The sequence below is a fragment of the Mastacembelus armatus genome, chromosome 11 (genome assembly GCF_900324485.2).
Source record: "Mastacembelus armatus chromosome 11, fMasArm1.2, whole genome shotgun sequence".
NCBI classification, from domain to species: domain Eukaryota; kingdom Metazoa; phylum Chordata; class Actinopteri; order Synbranchiformes; family Mastacembelidae; genus Mastacembelus; species Mastacembelus armatus.
In genome coordinates, this window is record NC_046643.1 from 8,848,146 (window position 1) to 8,875,799 (window position 27,654).

Sequence of the window (27,654 nt, forward strand, 5' to 3'; positions counted from 1 at the left end):
CACCACAGCCAGGACATCATCCTGCAACACATGAGCATTCCCAACAAATGAACAGCAACTGGTTTCACTTGCAGACATTTCAACTCAACAGCACACAGACTGGCACGGCAGTCAACACAAACAAACAACACAACAAACAAACAAACAAACAAACAAGGGCTTGCACTTACTGTTTGTCGATGTTAGGTAACTTTCCTCAGAAGCCAGGGGGTCCGTGCGCTTTGGAGTGAATCACCTGAGGCGTCGATTGAAAACGTCCACTCCGTTAAACATCACATGACTTTCATTCCAACTCACGAAAAATTCTTGTTTTTCTTTCTATCCAGATAGAGCAGAGATGGACAACGTTACTAAAAAAAAAGACCACGGTCCTTTTTTTCCCCCCCGAGTATCCCTGCCATACCTCCTGCTGATTACCCGGGTCAGGTGTGGTCATCCAATCAGAAACTGGAAAATACCAATTCACTGTGTCTTCCTCCCTTCCACCCTCATTCGAGATGGTATCTTCCACCTTTAGACGACTGAACACACCTGATCCAGGTAATCAGCAGTGGGTAGGTTCACCATACACAAAACATGCTGCACTTTTCTCAAGAAACAGTTCTTTATACAATTACAGAAACAAATTATTCATTACATCAATTCACCATTGTTGCATTACATTACATTTAGTACAGCTTGGCACTACTGCCTCACAGCATGGATTCATATCTACTAGCTGTAGGGAGTGTGCTATCCCTGTCTGTGTGGGTGTTCCTCAGATATGACCTGCCTCAAGTCAAGGTAACCCGAATACATAATTTTGCAAAGTTGACGTGATTGTTACAGTGGTTAATGGTATCCATAGCAACCAGCAGCGTCACTGTGTCATGCAGTATAATGCAATGAATATGACTGAGTGGTGCATGTGGCACAGCAAGAAAATAAAACATATTGTTTTTGAAATGTTTGATTCAATTACAGTGTCGGTTGACATCTCTTGGCTGACGACATCAATAAAAGCTAACTGGAGTCAAAAGTTAACAAATTTTATGTCTAATCAATGAAGCAAGATTGTGGATGAGAGCTACTTTGACTTATAAAACTTACTCAAACTTTGTTTAGTGCTCACAAGGAAAATCTGCTGGTGTGAACCAAGCCTCCTATAAAAGAGCTCTCAGAAGACAATACCTCACAATCAGGAATTGTTGATTTGTGTAAAGCTGGACACTTACAAAAATATGTTAGAGTTCATTCTCCATGTACACAGGTGTTATACAGAATGATGGCAAGGTACAGGTCTGCAAGCTTGTCTTGGTTTCAACCCATTATATAGCATGTGGGTTTGATCCTTGTCTTATTCAGTGTCATTAATCTACTTGACACCAATAACAGCACCACTAAGATCCTGTGAGCTCTTAGTGGTACCCTGTGGTACACGGCGACCATCTGCAGCTGTTGGTAAACCCTTATCTAAAGACACATTTCTGTATCAATATAAACCAACAGACTCCTGTTGTCTAGAATTCACTTATGTCACCTAGAGGATACATTTAAATCTCTTTAAGGGTAATTGGCCAAAGTGTTCTACAGCGCTGATGCTTACACAGTGGATGTTCTCTACTGTAACACTGAATAAAAAAAGTTGGACTAAAATCAGAGGCTTCAATATTCATAAATTGCAACGCTGACATTTGCATTCAAAGCAGACTATCCAGCAACACAGGATAATTTGTTTGTGATTCAGCTGCACTTGCAGTGACAACTGACATATTGTGTCAGTGCTTATTCAGTCCAAACAGCCAGATTTCATTATCATGTCAATTTATTATGGGACTTTTTTCTTATTGAACATTTGAAATGGTTGGATTCTGGATTAATTAGTAAAAAAAAAAAAAAAAAAAAAAAAAAAACACTCCCAATCTGATAGATGCCTTTGACTGCACTCCTTTCATTGCACCTTCCAATTGATAGTCCCCAGTCCCAGCCTCTACATAATTGTGTTGTCTATTTTTTGGCACATTGAGTGTTTTCTCACTTTCTTTTGCTATGACATGAGTTAAACAGAAGAGGGGGCTCTTTCAACTGCTTCAGGTAAATGAGTCCTGCTTACCAGTTGTGGATGTGAGTCATTCCTCAGTACCACACTGTCCTGTGTCTTCCACGTGGTGGTGAATCACTCGGCTGGAGCAATGATACATTAGGCAGGCTTTGACTGACAAGCCTAACAAGTACAGTGTTTTTTTGGAAACACTGGACATTTTTATAACAAAGTGCAAGGTATACAAAAGTGTATTGTAGCTCAGCTTTAAAAACAGGGTGAAATTATATTTTAGCCTGCTAGTGCAGACAGAGGTTTATAGCCATAGAAAAATATACATAAGGAACATCATCAACAACTCCCAAAATCATTCCCTCTTTTCAAACACGAACTTTCAAATCTCATTTAAATGTGATGCAAAAGAAAAAGAAGAGACATCTGCTTATTTCAATTTATTTATTTTTAAACAACCAATACGAATTGGGGATGTTCTCAAAATGGGTACATTGATAAAAAACTGACCTTTATCATTCTTGTCCACTTTATCTATCAGATTGGATCATAGGCTCTGGGTATGAGTTTAAATACGCATATTTGGGGAAGTCCTATTTTAGCCCCATTGGGGAGAATGAATGAAAGCAGAAGAAGTACCTGTTGTAGAAGATGTTACAATTTTCGTTTTTCTCTTAAGTACTGGATGTGTGTATGCATGCCTGTAGGATCCTCAGCAGGGCATCTTAGGCTGAGGTGGACTGATTATTGCACTCCAAAAAAAAAAAAAAAAAAGACATGGCTCTCAGATTTATAAAAAAAAAAAAAAAATTGGATAACAAAGTGTCCATATGCCTGACAAACCAAACCCTTCTATTCATAGCATTTTCTGTGAATAAATATTGCAGACATATTTAAACTCTGTGAACCCAAAGTGACTAAGAAAGTGAAAGGTTAATGGAAACCTATAATGCATTTTTAGGAGAACCTTTGTATTTTTGTGCAACAAAAAAAAACAAAAAAAAAAAAAATGGATAAAGTGTCCATATACCCACCAAACTAGACACTGCCATTCATAGCATTTTCTGTGAATAAATATTGCAGACATATTTAAACTCTGAACCCAAAGTGATTTAAGCAAGTGAAGCTGAAATGGAAATGTATACTGCATTTTCAGGAGAACCTTAGTTTAAAAAAAAAAAAAAAAAAAAAAAACGTGTGTCACATTATATTATGGCCTAATCATAATAATGAATGGAAATAAATCAGGACATCATGAAACATTACACATTTTGATCATTGTTTGTGTAAAAATAAAAATTCACAAAATGGCAAATGTTATTTCATGATTACATTAAAAGAAAAGATACAGGATGGACTCAAGTGGAAAAGTGGCCCGGTTGAGCAATATAAGCAGGAGGCGGGCCTATCTGTGTGCTTTGACCTTCCATTCATTGGTTCGGCTGGTGGATCTGCAGATCTGAATTCATTCATTCGATCACTCGCTCTCTGATCAATTAATCATGACTCAGTGTTGACAAATCATCACAATAATTACTGATAGCACTCTTCATTCTTTAATCTCCACTTCTTGGTAGATTTCCACTAGATGCACATAAAGATGCACTGACTGACAGGCAGCCTACTGCACACAGCAGATGGGGCCGTTGGAATCCTTGAACCGCAAACGCATTTTGGGTCTGTATTTCTCGAGGTAAAGAAGCTGTTTGGAGTTGAAGGCTCCACGTCTCTTCCTATAAAAAGCAGAGAAAAAAAAATAAAAATTATAGTAGAAAATGAAAACCATTAAGTGCTAAAAAGACAGCAAATGCATCTATTGTAACAAACCCTACAATTATTACTGAAATGATCTATATTTTAGATCCATCCATTCATTACCTATAAGAAGCAGGGTTACACCCTGGACAGGTCACCAGTCCATCACAGGGCCACATAGAGACAAACAACCTCACACACTCACACTCACTCCTATGGGCAATTTAGAGTCACCAATCAACCTGACATACATGTTTTTGGACTGTGGGAGGAAACCAGAGGACCTGGAGAAAACCCACACAAGTACAGGGAGAACATGCAGACTCCACACAGAAAGGTCCCTGACAGGTTTCATCCATCCATATTTTATTTCTGATAAGATCAATACACCTCTTATGTCTAAAGCTACAGTAAGACTGGGAACAAGGGAGAAGCACTAACCTGGCTCTGTTGAAAGGCAAATAAATTTGCATGCTAGCAACCTGACTAAAAGTGTGAAGTTGAGCTTCAAATTACAGTTTAGTAACCTTAAGGGACCATAAGCAAAAAAATATGTTGTGGGTACTTACTGCCTTATGAACTGCACAGCATCCTCATACTTCATCCCACACTCAATCAGGGCTAAGGCGACCAAGACTGGAGCTCTGACAGGGAAAGAAATCCAATGGACCAGTTGACGACAGTGAGGGTATCAAAGAAAGAAGAGAATGGGAAGAGAAGATTAAATGCCAAGGTTCACATGGTTCCATAGTAATATGGGGGGGTGGGGGTTTAAACCTGGGAAACTTGCCTGGGAAATCAACAGGGGTGCATGAGTTCAGTGTTGCCCTGCTGGGGCACTGTGTTCACACCCTGAGCCTTTTCACACGCACAGATGCACACAACTGTGATAAGTTTCAGTGAAACAACCTTCTCCTTTCTCAACAAAGTGAGAAAAAAAATAAATTAAAAAAAAACTTTTCTCTGTCACCTGGCAGGTCAAATTTCAGTGCTTACTGAGTATTTCCTTGAGTTTTCTCTCACAAAAAAAAAAAAAAAAAAAAACTCAGAGCAGTATGTGAGAAAGAAAGGACATAACACAAAGAAACTGTGCTGTGGTGTGAAAGGAGGGTGAGAATATTGTTAAAGAAAGCACAAACAACAACAGGCCACATAGCTGCAGACTCCCACACTAAAGGCCTTAAGAGAATGCTGGCTGGTGTAAAGTAGATCATAAGGGTATGGAAATCCCAGACTACTGCGGTAAACACAGGACAGACAAGAAGGCAAGATTAATTCAGAAAATGCCAATCTAACCAGCGTTGTGAATTACACAATCTCTGGAATGCCTTCATAACACCAAATGCTGGAAGCCACTGAAGAACTGATCAGCTTATTGTGCATTTGTGGTCAGGAAAGACGTTTTTACACTAGCTCACCCACGTCATGTCCCTGTCTTCTTTCTTTCTAGCTTACGTTGTTTAATCAGCAGAACCTGGTACTTGGTCATAATTCACTGTCACGCTGGTCTGTGAATATCCGCAGATCGCCTGTGCAACCTCATGACCAACAGATCACATGCAAAATGCCAATGTTCTTCCTTTTCCAGTCTGCCAAGGAAACAACATCAGACTGTTACTAATGATAGATTAAGCAGCTGATTGTCTGTTTACAGAGCAAATCGGGGGCAGGAAGAGAGGACAACCATTCAAGACACTGAATGAATCATCCATGTATATTTAAGATGAGTCACATAAGACCAGGGACAATATAGGTGCAGTGCAGCATGTTCAGCTAAACCAGCCTAAGCTGTGTGATCAACACTGAAGAAACAACAAATGGTAACGGAGAAGGAATGTTGACAGGAGGGCTAGAAAACCTGATTTAGACACTTGTAACATTTAATTAATGATAATGCTTTCTGTTGGATGTGTGTGTGTGTGTGCTGAGCACTACAGGTGGCTGACATCTCTTTGCCTATGAAATAGACTGGTCTGTCTAAGCACCAAAACAGCATCATCACACTAACCACATAATACAAATAGGAAGGAGAAAGAGGATGACAGGTCATATGGGCCACATTACACTGGGAAAAAGCTGATACTTTGTGTCACCAGCTTCTATTTGATGTTAAGACTTCAAAAAAAGATGCCAGGACTAGGCTGCTAACATTGTGACTTGGACCTACATACATAATAAACTATTAGGAGAAAGCACTTATGGATCTTCTAAACACCTCACATTTATTGTGTCCAGTTCTGTATTTCATGCTCCTACTGGATTCATATTACAATGTATGTCACTCTCATGCCGCTCGAGTTATGGTCGCATCCCTATACATACAAACGCAGCTAGCCACTCACCGGCCAAGCCCTGCCACGCAGTGCACAGCAATGCAGCAGCCAGGTTTCTCTCGAAACTTGGTGTTGAGCAGCTTGAGCCAGTCGTCCACAATCTGGGTGGGAGGGGGTGCACCATCATCAAATGGCCAGTCCTAGTGGAGACAAGGACAGAGTATTACACTGGAAAAGATCAGCATAGAATAAGTAACTAATAAGAGTAAGGTTGCCACAAATCTGTGTGCAAGTCAACTCTTACCAGGACCTGTATCCCCTCCTTCTCCACAGGAGCCTTATCATAGGTGGCATCACAAACTCTCACCAGTGTGTTCACCTCAAACTTTTTCAGCTCCTAGGAGAAATAAAACAAGAGGTTTGAAGTGGAGGGCTTAGGAAAAGACACACAGGGATACAGACAAACAAGGGCATACCTCTGTGAACTTGTTAAGTGTGGCATTGGTGGGGTTGTGGGTGATGAGGAACCTCATGCACTCGTAGGCAATCTCAACTGGAGCGGGGCGGTTCATGTTGGCGAGACGGCTTAAAAAAATAATTACAATACAATACTCTTACAAAACAAACGTGACTTTTGGCTCAGAAGTCAGCAAAGACTGCTAGGAGACTTGAATTGAAAGAATTGAGGAAAGACTAGAATAAATAAAAATGACAATATATGGAAAAGGATGGGTCGGGAGGACAACAGGTGTTCAACTATGGGATGATGTACACAGAAAAGGGATTAAAAAAACAAAAACAAAAAGGATAAACTAGTCCACAGTACTCCGGGATGAAAAAAAAAAAGGAATTAATACAAAACCAAAAATTTTAAAATAATAAAAAAAGAAAATGAAAAAAAGATGGAGAGACTATCCAGGAGTCATCCAATAAGTTTACCCCATTCAGGAGAGCTGTTTGTGATTGGCTGTTCAAGGAGAAAGTGGAAAGCAAAGATTTTTTTCGTATTGGTGGACAGGGCTGGGCAGTCGGGCCAAGGACTACGCAATATCCAGGGGCCTTTGAAAGAGTCAGCAGTTCCTAGGGTGCTGGCAGTCAGGGGGGTTTCTGGGTAGCGTAGTCCCTCAAGGGGTGGCCGATTCACTTCTCCACAGAGGTGAGGTGCTGTGCCTGGCAAAATTCTCCGCTCACACACGCCATATAGGTATGGCTCAAGTCAACACAGAAACCCTGAGGGGAAGAGAAAAGCACACTGAGATTATTAAAATGTTAATGACATCGCACATCACCTGCCTCCCCTAATATCAAAATCCAAAGAGTCCCATCTTTTAAAGATGAGAGCCACTATCAATAGCATATTAACCTGTGTCAAAATAACTGTTCATTAATATTAATTCTGTGTGTTAGCAAATATAGTTTGTCTGGTTAATATGATGTACACTGAAGACTGGCCAATGATAGTTTAGTAAAACAATCATCATACAAGCAAATAAATATGTAATATTTTGATGTAGTTTAATATATAAATGCTTGAAACAAACAATCTGTAGCATGCAGCAAGTTTAATTACAAGTTTCCATGTCTAAAACTTTAGCCTTCTGTGCATGTGTGGGTAGAAACCTTTGTACCTTCCAGCCTTAGTTGTATGGTTGCGGTGACCTGACTACACCTTTGGATTACGTCACTGAATTCAACGTCCATCACCCAAACAGAAACTAATATTAAACACACTACGGAGTGTGCACACATGCTTCACAAGGGTGTCTAACAGAGCAGGTAATGTCTGGTCTGGAACTAGCCAGACAGCAGTCAGTCATATTGTGCCAAGTCCTTGACAGTCTAAACCCAGCCGCCACAAACTGGCTGGAACCATCTCAGAGCAACACAGGAGGGAGGGAGGTAGGAAGGGAAGGGGGGGGGGGAGTGAAGAGTGAAATTGAATGATGAGAGCTGGTTATCACTATGCCAACTACGCACACAAGGTAGTGGGAGGGAAACAAAGGGAAAGGGTTTGGACTTTAGCACTGTGTCATAGGCAATAGTCACAAGGCGAGGATTACAAGGTGGGCAACGCTTCAAACAGATCCAGCATTTCAGTCCCATGCTCCTGCTTTTCACCTCCTTAGGACTGAAAACACTGTACTCTCTATCTCTGAATTCCTAATCCAATCAGGATATTTGTATAATGGTACAGACCATTTTGATTTGGTCGCAAACTGCTTGATTTCTACCACATCTTAAAAAACAGCCAGTTAAACACATACTATTTTGCGTCAACCCACTAGGTTTCTGTCACTTATCCTCTCAGTTAACTGCCAACCACAGAGCAACTCTCAGAGAGATGTATCAACCCACTCTCCTCTCTAAATCTCTTTCCTCTTCTCCATCTCTTTTACTTGGCAACAGTCAGAAGGGCTCTCAAAACAGCCTTGATTTTTTGTACTTACGTGATGGCTGAGAGTCTCCGTGACGCCTTTAATTACCACCTCTGAACAGTACTGAACACAATGTGGCATTGCTGCATGCAGACAACTAGAACTTGGACAAAGGCTAACCACATTTTAAAAGGTTTGTTTTCATCCAGAAATGAAAGGATAGGCAGGGGGTCAGAGGGAGCACTTAAAACGTGCTTTCCACCTGTTAAGCGTGACAGTGTAAAGGACAGCTGACATTTAAGTCAAACTTTAAAACTGGAACACTGAAGAACAGAAGAGCCAGCAGACAGACCGAGGACACCACAATGACAGCCTTTACTAAAAGATGAAAAGCAGCTGGATTGTCAAGGGTTGCCCAGATGCATAAAGTGACTTCATACAGTCTAGGGTTTAAATACAGCCAGTGCTGGGGTCACCAAAATGCAATAAGGCAGTGCAAAACAACTGACATACACTTACTGAGGTATGTATGAGCAGTACCTATGAAATAGTCAGCGTGGGACTAGGCTACATCACTGCCTATATTGGTTGTCGTCTCATCCCCATGTATTATTTCTGACTTTGAAACAATACATGTGCATGTCTAACTTACTAGTGAACTATTCCTAAATGCACATAAAAGACTGAGGTAATGCAGTTTTATAGATCATCTGACACCTATAGCCTAGGGTAAGCTCGACAATAGAACTGTGGTAATGGCAGGCCTACCATCACAGCACTGTCAGACAAATAAGCAAATCTCAGAAATTTGCAAACTGGCTCTCAGTTACAGCACAGACGCAGGAAGGACAAAACAAACACACATACATGCACAACTAATCTGGTGCTAGATGCACAAACATGTTTAACCACACAGGAAATAAGTAGTGTGTAGAAAAAGCCTTGAAGACAGAAAAAGTCAGCAATCTTCAGCCAAGTTAAAAACAAATAGTTGATATTCCACTACTTAGTTTTAATGTAACATTAACAATGTATGTTAAATCTGCAAATAATTAGCACACACTCATCTGCTGATAATTCTATAATTCTCTTAAATGGTCTGAAATGCAAAAGATTTTCAGTTTACTATAGAAGTCAGAAACCCAAAAAACATTCAGGATACTGTGATGAAAACCACAAATTATCGCGCAAAGCAGAACGTCACAACGCCTTACATTTGCAATGTGTGAAAGGTTTAGTGGCCTCTAGCGGTACAATGCAGAATTCAACCTTCTGAGCACCCCTCACATACCAAGCTCCCCCATTTCCAGGCACAAAGGAGGGTACATTGGCTGCCAATTAAAGATTTCATCTGTATGAATACCACTAATGACTCTGCTCATCAGTTCGATTCTGTTACTGATTTCTGACCAGTTTTCTGTGTTTAAAAAAAAAAAAACAAAAAGCTCTACACAGGCTTTTAGTATCAATGCAGTGTGCTGTTCAGTTGGGAAGCGGTGGCATTCATGCATTTGTTGCATCAAAAAAAAAAAGAAAAAAAAATTCTCAACATGTTGCAGGCACTATGTACCAATACTGTCATATTTATTCATGAAATGAAGCCAGGCTTTCTAAAAATTCTCCTGCTCTGCCATGATTCCCTTCTTGTTTCAAGATTTCACAGGCTACACTGCAAAGTAAGGTGCTGATGGAAGTGCGACTGCCTGAAAACACTTCAGCATTCATAAGAGGAACACAGCATCCGATCATCTCCATCCATCATATCATAGTCACAAGTAGCAGCATCATAGCTGCAGGTGCCATTGAGCCTACTTCTTTAAGAAACTGCCCAAAATATCACTTATGTACTTCTGTAAAAAGGCATGAATGTTACATCTGCTTTTTGTGCATCGGTGCTCATGCACAAGTACATATACTAAAGTGGGAAAAAAGTCACTAAGTAAAGACAGGGGCCCACACAGTGGATCAGAGAAAGCTCCTTTGGTCACTGGTTCCTCATCATGTGTTTTACTGTTGTAGTGCTGCAAGAGAGTTGACGGAGGGAGAGAGAGTAGGAAGGGACAATGGCTTAGAGTGGAGTCAGACGGTCTGTCCCAGGAATCTTCTATAGTGACTAAGGACAAAGAACAGTAGGAAAAAGAGTGAAATGTGAAGTGTGAGAGAGCAGGGAGTAGCAGTACCAGGTGATAAGGACTGTGGTATCTTAGAACAGAAAAGGACACACAAACCTAAACAGGTGATAAAGTCACAAAAGAATGGAAACCTTGGTCAGGGTGTTCTACATCTGCTAACTCATCATTTTTGGTTGTTTCATCAGTTTCTCCTGAAATGTATAATGTCATGTCAATTTTAATAGCAAACTAAATGAAAATTGTAACCTGTGTGTTATTCCCGTGTTGAGTATTAGGGTTTTTCAGTAGCAGATTTTATGACTTCATATTTTCCATTACGAAAGCTCATATTATCAAGCAACAGACTGAAAAACTGCCAGAAGTTGTAAAGTTATCACAGCTAAAGTGCACGGAGAGTCACAGAACCGCTCTTAATTGAAAGCATTTCATTGTGTTAAAGATTTTCACTGTTGTGTGACTCCACAGTTGTAGAGCAAAGGATGTGTGCAGCTTGCGTAGCCACCGCCAGCTGTCAGGTGTTCTATCCCCATCAGTCTTCAACCACCAACATATACAGTAAACACAGTGTTCACACTATGGACATAGTGTAGTTAGCTACGCTCTGGCTCAGGTAATATATTTCCATAAGGGTGAGAGGGTTTGCTCTAAAATTAGGAGGAAAATCACACGGGCACACAAGCAAATGAACTCCAGACATAAAACAGACTACAAGGACATGGTGGCAAAATGTCAAGCTTTCACACAAAATGTGTAATGTCTGAGTCCGTCTTCTTCCCCCATTGTGAAAGATGTTATTACTCACAAAACTGTCTGGTGTCCTGAGGTTGTGCATGAGTCTCTCTGATGTTTTGTCTGAAGCCACACTGGGCATAACCAGACTGTACTGTCTTGAAGCAGCTAGAGGGCTAATTTGCTTCGTGGAGCCGAGTCAAGGAGCAGAGGGAGCACATGTCGCCCATGACAGGATGGACAGTTAAAGGAGGAGGAAGGGAAGGAGAGAGGGTGCCCTGTTCGCCTTGAAGTGAGAGCAGCATGGACTGCATGACAAAGATAAAGGCCCTGACATGCTTGCCCCACACACCCACCTGCTTGCTGCACCCACTGCATGTAGTGTCTGACTCATACTGTTTACTCTGGACACATGCTTTCACAAACACAAAACACACACGGCTATACACAAGGTCACAGAGAGGTATTTTCTCGCAACTGATCTCAAAACGAGGAGACAACTGTCGCAATCAAACTCTGTGTGGTAGGAACAGAAATGGGGCCAAGTGTTACAGGACTATGTCTTCATTCCTGTGGCTTCTGAGTGCCAAATAAGAGATAATCATATGGTCGGAAATGTCAAGGAGGACAGGGGCAAAGGTATAACAGCACAAAGAAAGCCGGTAAGAAGAGAAGAAAGAACCATCATGAGGACATAACAGATAAGCCAAATTAAACAAAAAGAGAAAGCAAAAAAAAAATTAAAAGACAAAGAAAATCAAGTCAAGAGCTTGGGAGTGACTATGGCTGAGATAAAACAGAGGATCACACCTGCCCAATGGGCCAGCTGGGTCCTCGAGGTGACGTCAATGCTGTAGATAGGCTAGGTGGGCGGATCGTGCTTCAAATTGGACTTGTCCTAAGTTAACTGTGTTCACACCAACCAGAGACAAAGAAACCTGTACTCATTCATATGAAACGTGTGCTGGAATACATGGAGAAAAAGCAGCAGGTGGCTGGTGACACAGAAAAGCTAACTTATAAGGACAACCCTGTGGATCACACACACATACAAACACACACGGACATTTAAGATGTTTTTCACAGCTGGGCCAATAGAAAAGGTGTTTCTGGATGTGAGGGTATTTTTAAGGATCTGGTACATTTGGTTAAGTGTGAAACTTGGTGTCAAAATTGGGTGTTAGCCAGACAAGCAGTCTCTGGTCCACTTCAGAATGGCAGTGTGGGATGACCTACTAACTTGCACACACAGCAAATTAATTAAGATGGATGGCTGAAAGAGTCACACTTCCGTCTACCGTTCAACTCTATTGATAGTGGATCAAATTAGCTAAAAACAGCAACAACAGCATTAATACCACAACACAAAACACATGCCAGGTGAATGCCTGCACAGTTAAGAAAAACAAGAAATTAGCCTAGTGTGAAGTTGCAGCTGCAGAATATGCCACACAGGCAGGCATGAATGGTTCTCATCACTTCTTGCATGTCAGTGGGACACAAGTAGCAAAGTTATATAAAAAGCACCCAACGCTTCAAATGTTGACAAATGCGACAATCTTTGTTGCCATCAATCCACAGGATTCATATACGACACATTTTGGTTTAACTCAGGTATTTGCGTCTGAAGAGTTTGAAAATGTCCTTAATATACCATTCAAAGCTCTTAGTCGTAGTGCATGAGATTTAACTTTATGCTTTATAAAAGCTAGGTCAAGACAGCATTCAGCAAACAGTACACATACAAACAAAGCAGTGGGAACAAGTCTTTCTTGCCTTCAGTCAGGCTTGAAGAAAAAAAAAAAAAAAAAAAAAAACAAAACAGGCAGGCAAGCATCAAAGCAAACACGCACAAAAGTACTTTTTTCTGAGCATCTCTGTTGTAATAAGCAAAGCACTAAAATCCCTCAGCATGCCTGGACAAGTAGGCATTGAGACAGAGGCTCATAGGCCAATCTGAACTTCAATAAAAGATACCAAATAGGATTTGCAAACAGGAGCTGAAAAGGATACTTCGATTCTGTAGATTCTGTGTGGCTTCATGTTTTGTTGACTGAATTTTAACAACATGTCCGCCAATGGGTTTCTGAGAATGTGGTCACAGATCAGAGATCATTCATTCAAAACGTTTCTGAGAACAGTATCATTACTTCACCTGCCATGAGGGTAGGGAACGGTGAAACTTTAGCATAGCAGTGGGAAGAAAGCTGGTACCAATACCAACACTTTGACCGAACCTCAGACCCCAGATTGCTGTTTGCGCTGCTGCAAATAGGTGAATGTTGTAACACGCTGGACTCCCTTCATCATTATTATTATTAATTTTAAACCAGAAATATACAGGTTTTGGGTTTGGAGTTCTGTGTGTAAAATAAATGATCCTGAATACCCAATGGTGGATTCAGCCTAGTGAATTCAGCACTGGTTGGACTACTGTAAGTTTATGTTTTGTTTTTTTTTTTTAAGAAAAGCTGCTGACTTCGAACTTCAGGAAAGAAAACCAAGATGTTTGCAAATAACTGAATATAAGTCCTACCGGTCGTATTAAAAATAAATGGATTATGTAAAAAATGTCTTTTCAAAAGTATTAGGTTTAAAATAACTTTTTAGCAAATATACATCAGGTTTTGGTTTATATTTTACTTGGGCATAGATTTCAAAGCAAAAAAAATTAATCAGTTAATTCTGGTCTAAATATGGTGTACAGTTCATGTGGTTGTGACTCCAAATTGGAAATCTTGTGCATTTTCATGGAAATACAGATTTAGTATTTTTTCACATTTATGAATTGGGAAAAAAAGAAATGCAACAAATACAAGCGAGTGAATATGAGCAAAAATAACAGGTTTCCTGCCCACTAGATCTCGTCACTTCATAACACTTATAATTGGAACATGAGTCACAACTGGTCATGTCTGGGTTTACCTGTGTCAAGGTGGAACCATGTATAGACAGTCTGACTCAGGCTTGTGGACGTCTCAGTTTGAAATGTAATAAACCTGTGTTTTTCACAGTGCTTTTACCACAGACCCCCTAAAATATACAGACTCCCCACTGTGGACAGTAGTACTCCGAAATGAATTCAAAAGAAAACCACAGGGTAAGACAGAATACTACACTTAGTGCAATCCAATTCAAATATGGTAACAAAACCACAAGCACTTAGGACAGTGATTGGGAAATACCTTTCAAAGTCAAAAGGTATTGGATACCACGACAAAAATGCTAAGATGTTGCATTGCTGACAAAATGCAAACCAAAACATGACCATTAAGTCTAAAAGTCTTTATAAAGACTTGGCTTTTTGATTAAGAAATGCCTCCTGTTATAGCCTGTGTGTGGGTGGACTGTGTTTGATCAAACCTAGAAATAGGTTGGGGGAACAAAATGGTCCTTTATAATAGAAAACCTTTAACGCCAACAAATGCACAGAAATTCCTCAGGGTTGCCTACAAGTTGGATGCCTCCAGACAGAGCAGGCCTCTTTGAAGCGTTTATAGATTTACCACAGCGTCTCACCTAACCTTGCTCACATGCTCTTAATCTGCTCAAAACTGTAGTGAAAGTCAAGTAAAGAGGACATGCAATAAAGGAAACATAAAAGGTTATACTGCAGTGATAAATGACTTAGCACTAAACTTACACAACACAAGTGCTGAATTGAGGTGTGGGTGTGTCCTTAAACAAGAATGCTACTTTAGGACAAAAACGGTCAGTGGTCCATTTTCAATTTTAGTATTCTGCCTTGGACAAAACCCCAAAGAAATCTGAAAAGCAATTTAAGTTTAAATGAGCATTTTCAAATCAAAATGAATTGAATTAAATGAATGCCTGTAAATAAAGACCGTCGTGACATAACATGGCATCCTGAAAAAAAAAACAAAAAAACAACCGGACTCTTAAGTACAGATGTAGAACTTTTAAGATGCCAAGAAAAATCTAGATATGTTTTTCAGTTTATGGGTAGTGTAACTGCTAGAGTATTTCATTAAAAGTGACTCAGCTCTGTTGGTCTGCCTGATCCACAGAAAGAAATACTGAAGCAGCAGACTGGTGTTTCTTTCGCTGAAAATGATTTGGTCAAGAGTAGATACTTTACTACTGACGCCACTCTGCAGAGAGCACTGTACCTAGACATGAGCCAAGAGTTTTTTTGGTCAATTTACAGAGCCTTAAACTTTATGTGCTACAGCTGATGAAAACAACAGCAGCTTTTATGTCAGAAACTGACAAACACAAGGTAATGACAAACCAGCCTAAACCTTTCCAACACATTTTTAGGATGTCTTATTGCTTAACAATTGTACAGGCTGAAATCCGTGTATAATTTTTTTTTTTTTTTTTTTTAAACAACATATATGTACATTAGAGATTAACACCAACATTAACAGTGTGTAATAAATTTGCAGTTACTGACTTATAGTGTTTGTGGCGCTGTGCCAGCCTTATACTTATATCATTACACTAGGCTTATACCACATTTCCATACACTTTGAGGAAAATATTTAGGTGATATCAAAATTGAAAATGATCAAAGAACACAGTAAATAAATATGGCCAGCTCTCCAACTTTTAATAGTTCAGCTGTTAACATCCTGACAAATGGACTCCCTCTTTCAGTCCCTTACTCACTACAACAGGTTACCTTGCTCTGCTCTCAGAGGACAGCAACTAACCAAGCTTTTTGAGCTTTTTGAGTAACCTAGGCTAGAGAAGAGGAGTGCGTGAATATCTAAGCCCCATCCATTTTCATTAACAGACAAACATCCCCTATGCACACCCTTGTACAGGGCAAAGCCACTTATCGCACTGCTTTGCAGCTTCTGAGTGCACACAGATAAACAGTATGACTATCAAAGGCTTCTGATAACGCTTAGGGGCAAACTAGGAAGGGACAAGGACTCATCCATCTCTGGAAAGGCCTGGAAGGGGCCAGAGATCAGTACCTTTCAAATGGGAATGAAAATGAGAAAACATATGCAGACAAAAATATGTATAGTCCTTTTGCACCTTTAATCACACTGCATTGGAAAGAGAAACAAGGTCAGATGTAAAACTGACATTTTACTATAATTTTAATAAAGATTAAAAATAAGAACACAGAGGAAAATTGATTCTCTGCTGACAGTGGAGCCAAATGAGGTAAGAGACTCTGAACACAAACAAGTGTTCCTGCCAAAAATATGCTTCAACAAAAGTTGAACACAATATTAAATAACTATATATTTGTGACAGTTTCAAAATACAGCAAATACTGTTATAACTGTATCTTTCTGCACATATTTACAGTCTGGTTTAAAGACAAATTTAATTCTTAGATTGCTATTGCTGTAGCCCTATCTTGTAATTGGGGAAAAAAAAATCAAAGGCTACCTCAATTTGTGTGGGAGTAATTGCAACCTAGAAATTGCAGCTGCTATTGACAATAAGCCAACAACTGAAAGAGAGAAAGGTTATGACCAAGACTTTGTCCTTTTAAAGTCTGAAGTTATATAGAAGAAAGTAATTATTATATAAAATGCCTACAGATGTAAAAACTGTCCCGTCGTCTTAATTGATCACTCAATCACTGTATAAACTAATCATTTTGCAAGGATGGATATGATATCATGCATTCACAGTAAGGCATCAGGTAGATGCCTTTATTTCTTGCATTGTAATGTGAACTAACACAGCCGTCTATATTAACATATATCACAAATGTTAACTGGCTTTCAGCGCTGCTGCAATCTTGCCTGACAGGAAAGCAAAGTGTTCTACTTTGGAACCTGGACTGACGGACGATATCTGGCCATCTCTCACATCCTTTGATAAGTTATAATAATGTCTCACAGTCCTCAAAACGGCTGTAGGGTGACAGCCTGGACAAACACATACATCATAGCAGTGAGCCACACTTTTACCCATTCACTGAAACATCAAGAAAGAAACTGAGAATAATTTAAGAAATCAACCTGAAAAGAAAAATCCTCAGATCTACATGGCTGTTTAAAAATTAGGTTTCAATAGAGGAGGCTGACACTGCACCTTTCAGCAAAAATGTGAGCAGACATTCTCCAGTCTGGGTCTGTCTGTTGCTGAGTCCCACTGCGACATCAATTCTTCTGACATTTGGAAACTAACTTGGGCCTCTGACAGCAGCATCACAGGATGCCTGTTGCCATACCAACAATTATCTCAGCGGTAGCAACAAGTGCTCCTGTAGGGAATTTTGGTGTCCCTTGTGAAGAGATCAGAGAAGAGCAATGGTGCTCTCTAAACGGTCACAGAGCAAAGCAGTCTAATCAGTAACTGGTTGCACATATACAGTGTAACAACATGGGTCTATTAAGTCTTTAACCATGAAATCCAACTTGCTTATCACAAGCATAACATATAGCCACTGATCTCAGATGAGCTCCTAGTAGCAAATCCATCTTTTTAAAGATCATGGCCACAAAGAACACAGGTTTGAGGTCATGCTGTGAAAGGCTGTCACATACATCATGCATTAAATAAGCTGCTTAATAAAATAAAGAAAAAGCCAAGCTCCCGTGAGAAACAATATAGTGCCTTGCCAAGATGAAAACATTATAGTTGCTTCAGAATTACAACTGTTAGATCAGTACAGGTGAGCAGCCACATATGAACACAAACAGCTCTAATAATAACAGTACACTCTACTATAGCATGTTTTGGCAAAGCGCTGTGTTATGCCCTGCTAACTGCAGCTCTGTAGCTGTAAACACTAATAAAGCAAGATCCTATTCTTACCTGTTGCTATCGTTTCAGCAGGCAGACTTGCAGCAGCATCTAGATGAGTTGTCACAATCTTTCAGACACTGCCAGTGCTACAGAGCCTGTGCCTATCCTTTATCCCAGCACTGTGGCAACAACAGTAAACGAACACCGTGCAGACAAGCACATGATTCATTAACCAACACAAAGCACAAGAAATACACAAGGTGCCCATGACTACTAATGCATAATTATATATGGCTTTCCACATAATGGCATGAAATGAGAAGGGGAAAAAAGCAGTGTGGGCATCTAATCCTAGCTTTCCACTTTAGGTCGATTTCAACACATCAAAACCGCTTTGGAGCCACGGATCAGATCATAGCAAACTAACATACAGCAAAACCAAAGCTTGTATTCCATTTTCACCAGAGCCAAAAACCTGGGAGCATAACTGGATTCTAAATAGGCCAAATCTGTTAAGCCAGTCACTGTGGAATGAACCTCTTCAACCTTACCTTTCAACACTCACAGCCACCCTGCAGCTAGATGGGCTGAATGCCTGCAGGCTACAACATAGGTGGTGTTCTCCCCCAGTAACCCTTCTTGGTAAGTTGGTGTCATGTTACTGTAAATCGGGTTCGCTTTTTTAAATTACAGTAACCAAGGCTGAGAACTTCCCTACTTGTCACACTGCATTTTTAATGCTATATATAGACAAAAGTACCAGCCTTTTCTTACTGTAAAATATCATGTGATCAACAAGCTATACTAATACTAACTATCACACTTAACCATCCATTTACACCAGCAATTTATTCACAAGTGAAAAATTATATGTAGCTAATTCCTTAGACAGGTCTTTACAAAAAAAAAAAAAAAAAAAAAAAAAAAAAAAAAGCTCTTTTGTGCTTCCTTCAAACACAAAGCCAAAATTGGCTTAAATGTAGATTCATATTATATGTTTTTTCCCACTAACAAAGAAATTTACCTTGTAGTCTCTGTTTTTCAGTGTTACACATAGCAATGAAGAATTCACCTAACATTTTTGTACAAAACTAAACACTACCCATAGTGACCGGAGACAAGTAATGAGAGTTTGACTTGCCATGTGGTATCTCATTAGGGTTTCTCACTGCAGGCTTTGCTCCGATTGGAACTACGCTATTCCCTGATTGGGCTGCAGGTCATCAGTATGAGTGACTTCCTTCCGCAACGAAATTCGTCAGAATTGTGAAATTGAATTGTGTACTTATGTGGTACAATTATGTTATTTACAAAAACATAATTACAATGAGACATTTCTGTTACTTCTATTACAAAAATGATCTAGCCATAGCCTCTATTTGTTTTGATAACTGTCTCTCATCTTCTATTCTGCCTGCAGGCAAATTAGGTCACCTTCCAATGACTCATAAGCAGGAATGTATAATTAGCTTACCTGTTACACCAGTTACTCATTGACTCATCGACTCATGCTCAAAAGTATTCACTTAGCTTCCCACTAGAATTTACTACTAAAGAAAAGACTGAAACCACTGGAAGATCATAAATTGAAAACCGAGAGGCATGGGAATGTGCAGCGGCCTTTAGTGTCACAGCTGCTCTAAGTCAACTTCCTCCCCAAGTGCATTTCCTCATTTCACTTCAGCCCACATGGCTAAATGGTTTGGTGCTTTCTGTTTTAGGAAACCAGACAAGACTAAATTATAGACCCATCTAACCCGAGTGTGAGCTACATTTCTACATGGCTGCCTGACTAATTTACTGAATAAAACCGAGTGGGTAACAATGAAGACAGCAGTGTGACACTACTAACGGGGACCCAAGACAAGCTCAAAATCAAGACAGGAAATATCCGGTTGCCTTTCTCTTCGCGGTGCTGTTAAAATGTTAGCCTGACATATGGCTTTAAATAAATGGGCCAACCATGGTGTGGGTCAAGCTTTTTACAAAGGGCGGAAAGCAGCTCAGTCGCCATCCACCTCTATAGCTAACTAAGCTTTTCACAACTGCACTCAGGCGAGACCGACGCCAGACCCTTAAATAAGCCGCTAATACTGAAAGGTGACAACCACTCGTCATATTTTAAACATTTAAACTGGGCCACTGTTCCGACCTTAGAACATTTACCAACGCACCCGTAAAGTTAACTTAGATATTGTCCATGAGAAATGCCTCCTTCACTGACACACCGAGAGCTCATCGTACAGCTAACATTAACGTAAACTGTTAACGTTTGCTCCTATTTTATGCAATATGGGACGCCGTTCAGTTTGAATATCAACATTGTGTTTTAAGATACCCACCGGGCGGTGTTTCGACATGAAAGTGTTAAAAACCCACTACAGCACGCTGATATAACGTTAACACGCAGTGTTACATATAGCTATTGTCTTTACTCTTCTGGGAAATAGCCTTAGCGTTATTAGCAAGCTAACCTAGCTACATTAGCTAGCAGGCTAGCTCTGCTCCGTACTTTGCTTTTCCCAGTACTGCTCAGTAACCAAACCAGATCTATGTCAACACTTTCTACATCAGACTAAACTAACCCGAGGCAGGTTGACAGTATTGGTCAAAACAAGGAGGGTTAAGATTAATAAATGGTAACACAATTTTGAACAGTGTAACGCTACGTAACCATCGTCTTTGCCGACCAAGCTTTGGTCTGTCAGCTAACGTTAACGTGGCTAACTACATATTCGTTTGTGTACTTCGACACTCATAAAAGTTAGCTTCCTTATGCTGTGCTAATCATCTAAAAATAAGCAAGTTAACTCAACTTTTAATCATGCTCTAGGGCATCTGTAGTATTGTTGTCGTGTGCAATCATACCATATCAAGTCCCAAAAGGTCAGTTGTTACTTAATTAGGTTATTAGGTACTTACAAGGAGCAAGATGAACATTGAAATCCCGTGACTACCCCGGAGAAAGTGGAGGGAGTGCAGAAACCGCTGTCAGATCGCCTTTTTGTTCCTCCCCAATGTGGCAGCTTGAGTTCTAGTCGGCGGGGTCGGCTGAACTGATGTTGAGGAGGAACCTCCCCAGTTTGCTGGCGCATTCGCGTACTGTAGGAAAGATTACCCACGTGGAAATGTAACTTGTGGAAATTTTACTTTGCAAAAAGTTGTCATTTTGAATTACTAAATAACGAAGGGCAGACTAGTGTGACCACAAGCGTCGTATTTCCAGGAAAATAAACACATTAGTAACCCTAACCCTGCACCACTGCAGTTTTCTGTTCTTTTTTTTTCAGAGATGCGCACAATCATGTTTATAACATTTGAGGAATAAGCACAGTATTTTGGAGAAATAATGTGAAATCTGTAACTTTTATTTAGAGAAGAGCATGAAATGCGAATCATTGCGCTTCTTCCTTTACCTCTTTGCTGTAGCAGAGTGCTGAACTTTTTGCTTCATTTATTAATTATCCGGGTATTATCTATAACACTGTGTAAATAAAGACAGCAGTTGTTGTTGTGATGATGTTCTCGTAAAAGCCTTTATTCACATGCCGTTGGGCTAAATTTGTGTTCACCGTGATTCTTTGAATGCAGCACTCAGTCTGGCGTCAGTACGACGTCAGAAGAATCCGGGTGCATGATGACAGCTCACCATGGTGACGACAGTTCCAGAAAATAAGCCCATGGGTTGTTTTGTAGCATATTTTTTTAATTTAATATCTTCATACTATCAAATTTCAAGTATGTTCTGTTGCTATTGCACACCAGTGTGGCTCTACACTAGTCGATCTATATAAATATCTAGTTATTCTGTTTGTATGTATATATTTAAAAACTTGCTATTTTTTAATCGAAACTCCAAAATACTGCACAAGTACCTTATCTTAAACTAAACTATTTTGTTGACCAGAAGAGAAAACAAAAATATTTAGCACAATAAAGCTGGACACAATTTCCTCCTTTCAAGAAATTCCTCTGAAATAATTTGTCCTTATACTGGTGACCTGTCCAGGGTGTACCCCTGCCTTTCACTTCATTCAAATGTACCAAATAACCTATATACCATTTTGTACTAGAATTGTATATTTCCATTTCCTGTGCTTTATTTTACTAATAACAGATATTAAAATCAAAAGTGCAGTGCAATCATCTATAATTATATTAATAATTAATTCCTGCAACTATACAGGACCTATTGTATTAAAACTACAAATAGAAATGTCAAAAATGGAAATGTGACAGTGACTACTATCTGTTCTAGTGATTTAAAATTTTTAATATCTACATGCAGATAATGTAGACAGAAAAGGGAGCCAGATACCAACATACAAGAAAGTTTTTATTGATGTGGTATCAATACAATCAAGTACTGTAGATTTTGTATAGCAGACAAACACTTTCAATCAAAAAGAGTGCATTTTATACCCAAATTCTATTGCATAGAATGCACGCAATAGTCTTGTATGACAAAAATCCTATATGTTGATACGTTGCACATTACACAAATAGAAAATAAAAGTCCACAAATATTCCTTCACAAACAATGCTAGAATGCTAACTACATATTGTAAATGCTCTTAACTCATCAATGCTGTTAAATACCATTTATACGTTCTAGGCTTCGGTGGTCAGTTTTGGCATCCCTATTAAATTATCATAAATGTATAAATACATCTTCATTAATTTCATGTGCAAATGGGAATGGCCGTTTGTATCTATTGAAACTAAAACAAACAAATATCCCTTAAGAACCGAAGCAAGTCTTTTTTGAAAATCTTTTGTTTTGTTATATAAAAAGACAAAACACTTAAGCAATTTGTGATGATCAAGACAGTACATGGGTCTTACTGACACTTGTTAAATGAGTTGCACACAGGGCAAACTGCAAGCAAGTGACATTGTCTATGAAAAAAATAAGGACAGAGAGTATTAGCCACTTGTAGGTCACATCATCATTTCATATGTTCAAAAATAAAAGGCAACATACAGTACATAACGAGCCTTGGGCTGTCTTGTAGACTCACATAATAATGATACATAGCAGTTGTATGGGTGCTCATATTATGAGACAGAAAGGGCAAGAGCAAGTGCACTGTTTGCATTACATAGATGTAAAATACTGATTAGGCCTTATACTAGTACTGCTGTTATAGAGCGACTTGAAAAATGCCTGTGCTGCAGTATGGTATGTAGAGACTATAGAAAATCAGTCAAACAGTATACATTCATTCTGACTGCAAAGCTCAATATTTGGCACAATTCTCCTGAACTGTACATCAACATTCCTCCATCAGGGTGCAAGGTAGTCATAATTCAGTGTAATGATAGTCTTTGGGTGGCACAAGTTAGATTGGAATTCTGTCTGAGCTGAGGCATGTAAAGGCACGAAGACGGTAAACACGATTTCTCTTTGTTAATTCATAACAATTTTGCCCAAAGCTCTTTATCATCTGTCTCATCGGACCACTATGCAAAATAGCCTGTTCAGTGTTGACCAGAAATGCTATCTTCTTATCTCATTATGTCAGTTTAATTTTAGTTTTTTCTGTCTCCCATAAGCTATTCATTACATTCATCACCTGTTTCATAACCTCTTCTCCTACTTTGCCAATGCACACTGTGCGGCATTTTCCTCAAGGAGGCTGAAATATAAATGAAATTTCTTGTGGAACGTTGACAGGACTTTAAGCTCTTCCTTACATTTTGTAACTTCATTCAAGTTTCTTATCATCTCTGCTGAAGTGTTCATGACCTGAATGCCAGGGGGACAATGTGACATAACTACACACACATGCGCACACACACACACATATTGACACAGCTCAACCAGTAGAGAATACAAGCACACACATCCATACACAGCGTGTGTCTTTAATGCCTCATCCAACAGAAATAAGTAAATACATGAGTCTCACCTCTGGCCCCCCACCTCTTCCAGAAATCTGGCAGAGGTTTAGTAAATGTTACACAACCTGTATTTCACAACCTGTGGGCCTCATTCTAGTCGTTCTACTTATTCATGGAGTAGATTAATTCCCATTTCCAGTTGTACACTTTGACAGTATTAGTTTCTGAAATATCCTATCCTTGTAACCACTGATGTTAAGCTAAATAATAATTCAGGACAAAATGGCTTGTACTGGATGACATGGCGGTTAGCACTGTAGCCTCATAGGAAGGAGACACTGTGTTTGAATCCCATTTCAACCTGGGGCATTTTTGTGTCCTGTGTCCTGTGTTTTTGCCTTACCCAATGTCAGCTGGGATTGGCTACAGCCCCCATTCATTTGCCTCCTTATTTATAAGCAGAAATTAATTTACAGCATCTTCACATTCTGAAATATGTGGTCAGAATGGGACTTTCATAGTATGGCAGCACAGATCACTTACTTGAAATGTTAATGTCATACTGATTTATTAATAGGTAGTATACCATTAGAAAGCAGTGATGGCATGGTCAGAGCACGTAAAGACCATGCCTACAGCACCATGATGGGATTTGCAGTGCAAATGGGAAAAAACAGATCGATACAAGGAAACGGGTCATCGATCAAGCCATAACTGTGCCCTCACTATCCATGTGCACTTGTCTCAGTATGTATTCTATGGCATGTAAACATTGACTGTATGGATATACATCATTGTCAATTAATATGTCCTGAAAGTTAATAAGGCATTGTCCTTGCATGATGCTGTTGATCTGCTTTAGAAGGGCAAATAAATCTAATATTGTAGGGTCATATTTATTCTTGGATTTATTTCCTGGTTTGTATTTCTGGACAGTTCAATAAATTATAAAAAAGACAAAGACCCATCATCAATTGTTTGCTACTGAATTCAGAAAAAAAAATCACCTGGCAGATGCTCATGCCAACTAACTGTCAAAAGATATATCCCACTTTCATAACAATCATTTCATTCCATTAACTGTTCTGATGTTACAGTTGTTGAAAGTACCAGAAAGGTGAAACAAAAGTGAAAAGCAATGATATTTCAGCACTGAATGGCTTTTTCCCTGCTGTCTATATGTTGTATTGTTGCTCTTCATGTCAGTATTGCCAATCATGGTTTTAGTCAGAACACAGGGGGAACAAGATTGCAGCTAAATAAACAGACCCCCCCCCCCCCACCCCCCCCCCTTAAGGTGATGTTATCCTTATGACCTTATGATGTCAGAGCATGTGGAAGAATGTGCAGTCACATGGGAATGTCTGTTACTAGCACATTACAAAGTAAGGCACTTGATAGTCTGAATCCGAAAAACAACAACAACGATGACAAGGACCAAATAATAACAATAAAATTATGACAATATAATAATTAAAATAATATAAGCTAAAAAACACCAACATAAAATATAACCCAAAACAACATTTGAAGGACACTGAATCAAAGAACACAGTATGCAATTCCTTCCCCTGCCTAATAACTTTCCATAGTTCATTCACAAAGTTTGTTTGCTTGTTTTTGTTGATGGTGAGACAGATAAAGATGTTGGCAATAACATTGAGAATTTTATGGGTTTTGTGTTTCTATTATGGCTGCAGGTATTTTAGGTTTGGGTCTGCTCTGAGGTGCCAATATAACAACATATTTGAAGGAAAGGATAGGGTTATCTGGGACAGAGCAAGAATCCTGAGAAGGAGGAGTGGATATACTCAGTAGAGTAGAGGCCATTTGCCTGATCTGAAGGCATCTGGACCCATACCTGGTCACCCTCCTTTAGCTCTAGGACAGCACTACCTGACGCTTGGTCCATGTAGCCTTTCTTGTATTCATCATAGGTGTAAGTCGCTGGTACATTGTTCATGTACAGTGCCACCCACAGGCTAGTTCCCTTTACATGCATGTGGTATGCAAAGTAGTAGATACCAGATAAAGGAGCAATGAAGATGCCAGTAGTAGAGCTGTAGGCATTTTGCCCGTTGTACAGGGTCCTGTCAAATTTGATTGGCATGCCAGAGGGAGGGAATGGTGTGGTGAGGATGGCTGTGAAGGCTGGTGCTACAGATGCAGAGATTGGAACCTGAGTGTACACAGACCCCTTCCTGCCCCCTGGCACTTCATCCCCTTCCAACTCTGAATCTGTTGGCCCTGCAACAACTGTTTGGCCATTTCCTGGAGGACCTGGGGGCCCAGGAGGCCCTGGAGGGCCAGGGTTGCCATTAAGCCCTGCAGGGCCTGGCTTCCCTTGAGGACCCTGGGGACCCATAGCTCCCTTCTCTCCCACTTTACCCAGTCCAGGAACCCCAGGAAGTCCAGGTTCACCCTTTGATCCAGGAACACCCTGTGGCCCCATGGGACCCATGGGCCCCTGAAGACCAGGAATGCCTGACTGACCCCTGGGGCCTGGTGTTCCTATAAATCCACCCTCACCTTTAGGCCCTGGAACACCTGTCAGCCCTGGATTCCCAGGTAAGCCAATGTGCCCTGCTTCACCTTTGGGTCCAGGTTTTCCAATAGGACCATTAAGCCCAGGGATGCCCTTTTCTCCAGGGATGCCAGGTTTTCCAGGGGGTCCATTGGGGCCTTGGTCCCCTCTGAAACCTGGCAGTCCAGGAGGGCCCTGGGGCCCCACTTCTCCTTTCAGTCCTGGCATTCCATGTTTTCCAGGGAGTCCCATTGGTCCTTGAATCCCTGGTGGTCCTGGTTGTCCATTGAGACCTGGCTCACCAGTTGGGCCCACCAGTCCGTGCTCTCCTTTATCCCCTGGGAGACCAGGTAACCCACTGTGGCCCTTGTCTCCTTTTGGCCCACTCAGACCAGGTTTTCCATAACCAGGAGTCCCAGGAAATCCAGGAGAACCCCTGGGTCCTGGCTCACCTTTTGGGCCTAGTGGACCTGGTGCTCCTGGCTGTCCATCTAGCCCAGGTTTCCCTATCCCAGTTGGCCCTGGTAGACCTTGTAGACCTGGAGGCCCAACCTCTCCTTGTTCCCCACGATCTCCTGGGGCTCCTTGATCACCTTTAATACCAGGCAGTCCAGACAAACCTTTTGGCCCTGGCTTGCCAACTCCTGGAAGACCAGGTGGTCCTGTACTACCTTTCAGCCCAGGAGGGCCTACTATACCTGGAAGCCCTGGCTTCCCATTTCCTTTCTCACCTTTGAGCCCACGCTCACCTGGTGGGCCACCAGTTCCATGTAATCCTGGTTCTCCTTGAGCCCCAGGAGGGCCTCTAACACCTGGAAGTCCAGGTTTCCCATTCAGAGATATGCCAGCTGGGCCAGGGAGGCCAGGCGACCCTGGAGGACCTCTAGGACCTGGCTCACCATGAGGGCCAACCTCACCCTTAAGCCCTGGTATACCTACTGGCCCAATCTTTCCTGGAAGACCTGGAAGTCCAGGCTTACCAATTCCTGGAAAGCCAGCAGGTCCCTGAGGACCTGGTTGGCCATTTAGACCTGGCTTCCCCACTCCAGGTTTTCCTGGAAGTCCTGGTGGCCCAGATGGGCCTCTTGGTCCAGGTTTCCCTTGAGGGCCAGGTTCCCCCTTCACTTGCATCATAGGTGGCATATCTAGAAAAAGAGAAGGTCATAATATTGTTAATATATAATGTATTTCAAAAACAAAAATAATAGACAAATAAAGGCCAGATATAGTTAGTCTGTACATTGTGTATTGTATGCATTTAGACAAAAAAATGAAATAACCAGTTTTCTAATGAGAAGGCAACATG

At 40.5% G+C, this 27,654-nt stretch overlaps 2 protein-coding genes across 6 annotated transcripts in view; both read right to left on the reverse strand.

The window, feature by feature from the left end:
- Positions 1 to 2,461: 2,461 nt before the first annotated feature.
- ptp4a2b (protein tyrosine phosphatase 4A2b) lies at positions 2,462 to 21,049 on the reverse strand. Of its 3 annotated transcripts, none has more exons than XM_026300512.1 (8): positions 20,903 to 21,014; positions 18,050 to 18,159; positions 7,000 to 7,290; positions 6,537 to 6,645; positions 6,365 to 6,457; positions 6,130 to 6,260; positions 4,357 to 4,431; positions 2,462 to 3,765 (listed from the first exon to the last, which is right to left on the reverse strand). In XM_026300512.1, exons 3-8 carry the CDS (start codon positions 7,002 to 7,004, stop codon positions 3,654 to 3,656), a joined length of 525 nt encoding a protein of 174 aa, XP_026156297.1. In that variant the 5' UTR covers positions 7,005 to 7,290; positions 18,050 to 18,159; positions 20,903 to 21,014; the 3' UTR covers positions 2,462 to 3,653. The 3 variants fall into 3 exon arrangements, with proteins under 3 accessions (XP_026156297.1, XP_026156298.1, XP_026156296.1); XM_026300513.1 differs by lacking the exon at positions 20,903 to 21,014 and adding an exon at positions 18,532 to 18,555; XM_026300511.1 differs by lacking the exon at positions 18,050 to 18,159 and having other exon boundaries at positions 20,903 to 21,049.
- Positions 21,050 to 22,450: 1,401 nt separating this feature from the next.
- The window catches only part of col8a2 (collagen, type VIII, alpha 2), a 47,462-nt gene continuing 42,258 nt past the window's right edge, over positions 22,451 to 27,654 (reverse strand). For all 3 annotated transcript variants that reach the window (XM_026300510.1, XM_026300508.1, XM_026300509.1), the window contains exon 3: positions 22,451 to 27,493. In XM_026300510.1, the coding sequence (XP_026156295.1) occupies positions 25,590 to 27,493 (1,904 nt within the window). In that variant the 3' untranslated portion in view covers positions 22,451 to 25,589. The remainder of the gene's footprint in view (positions 27,494 to 27,654) is intronic.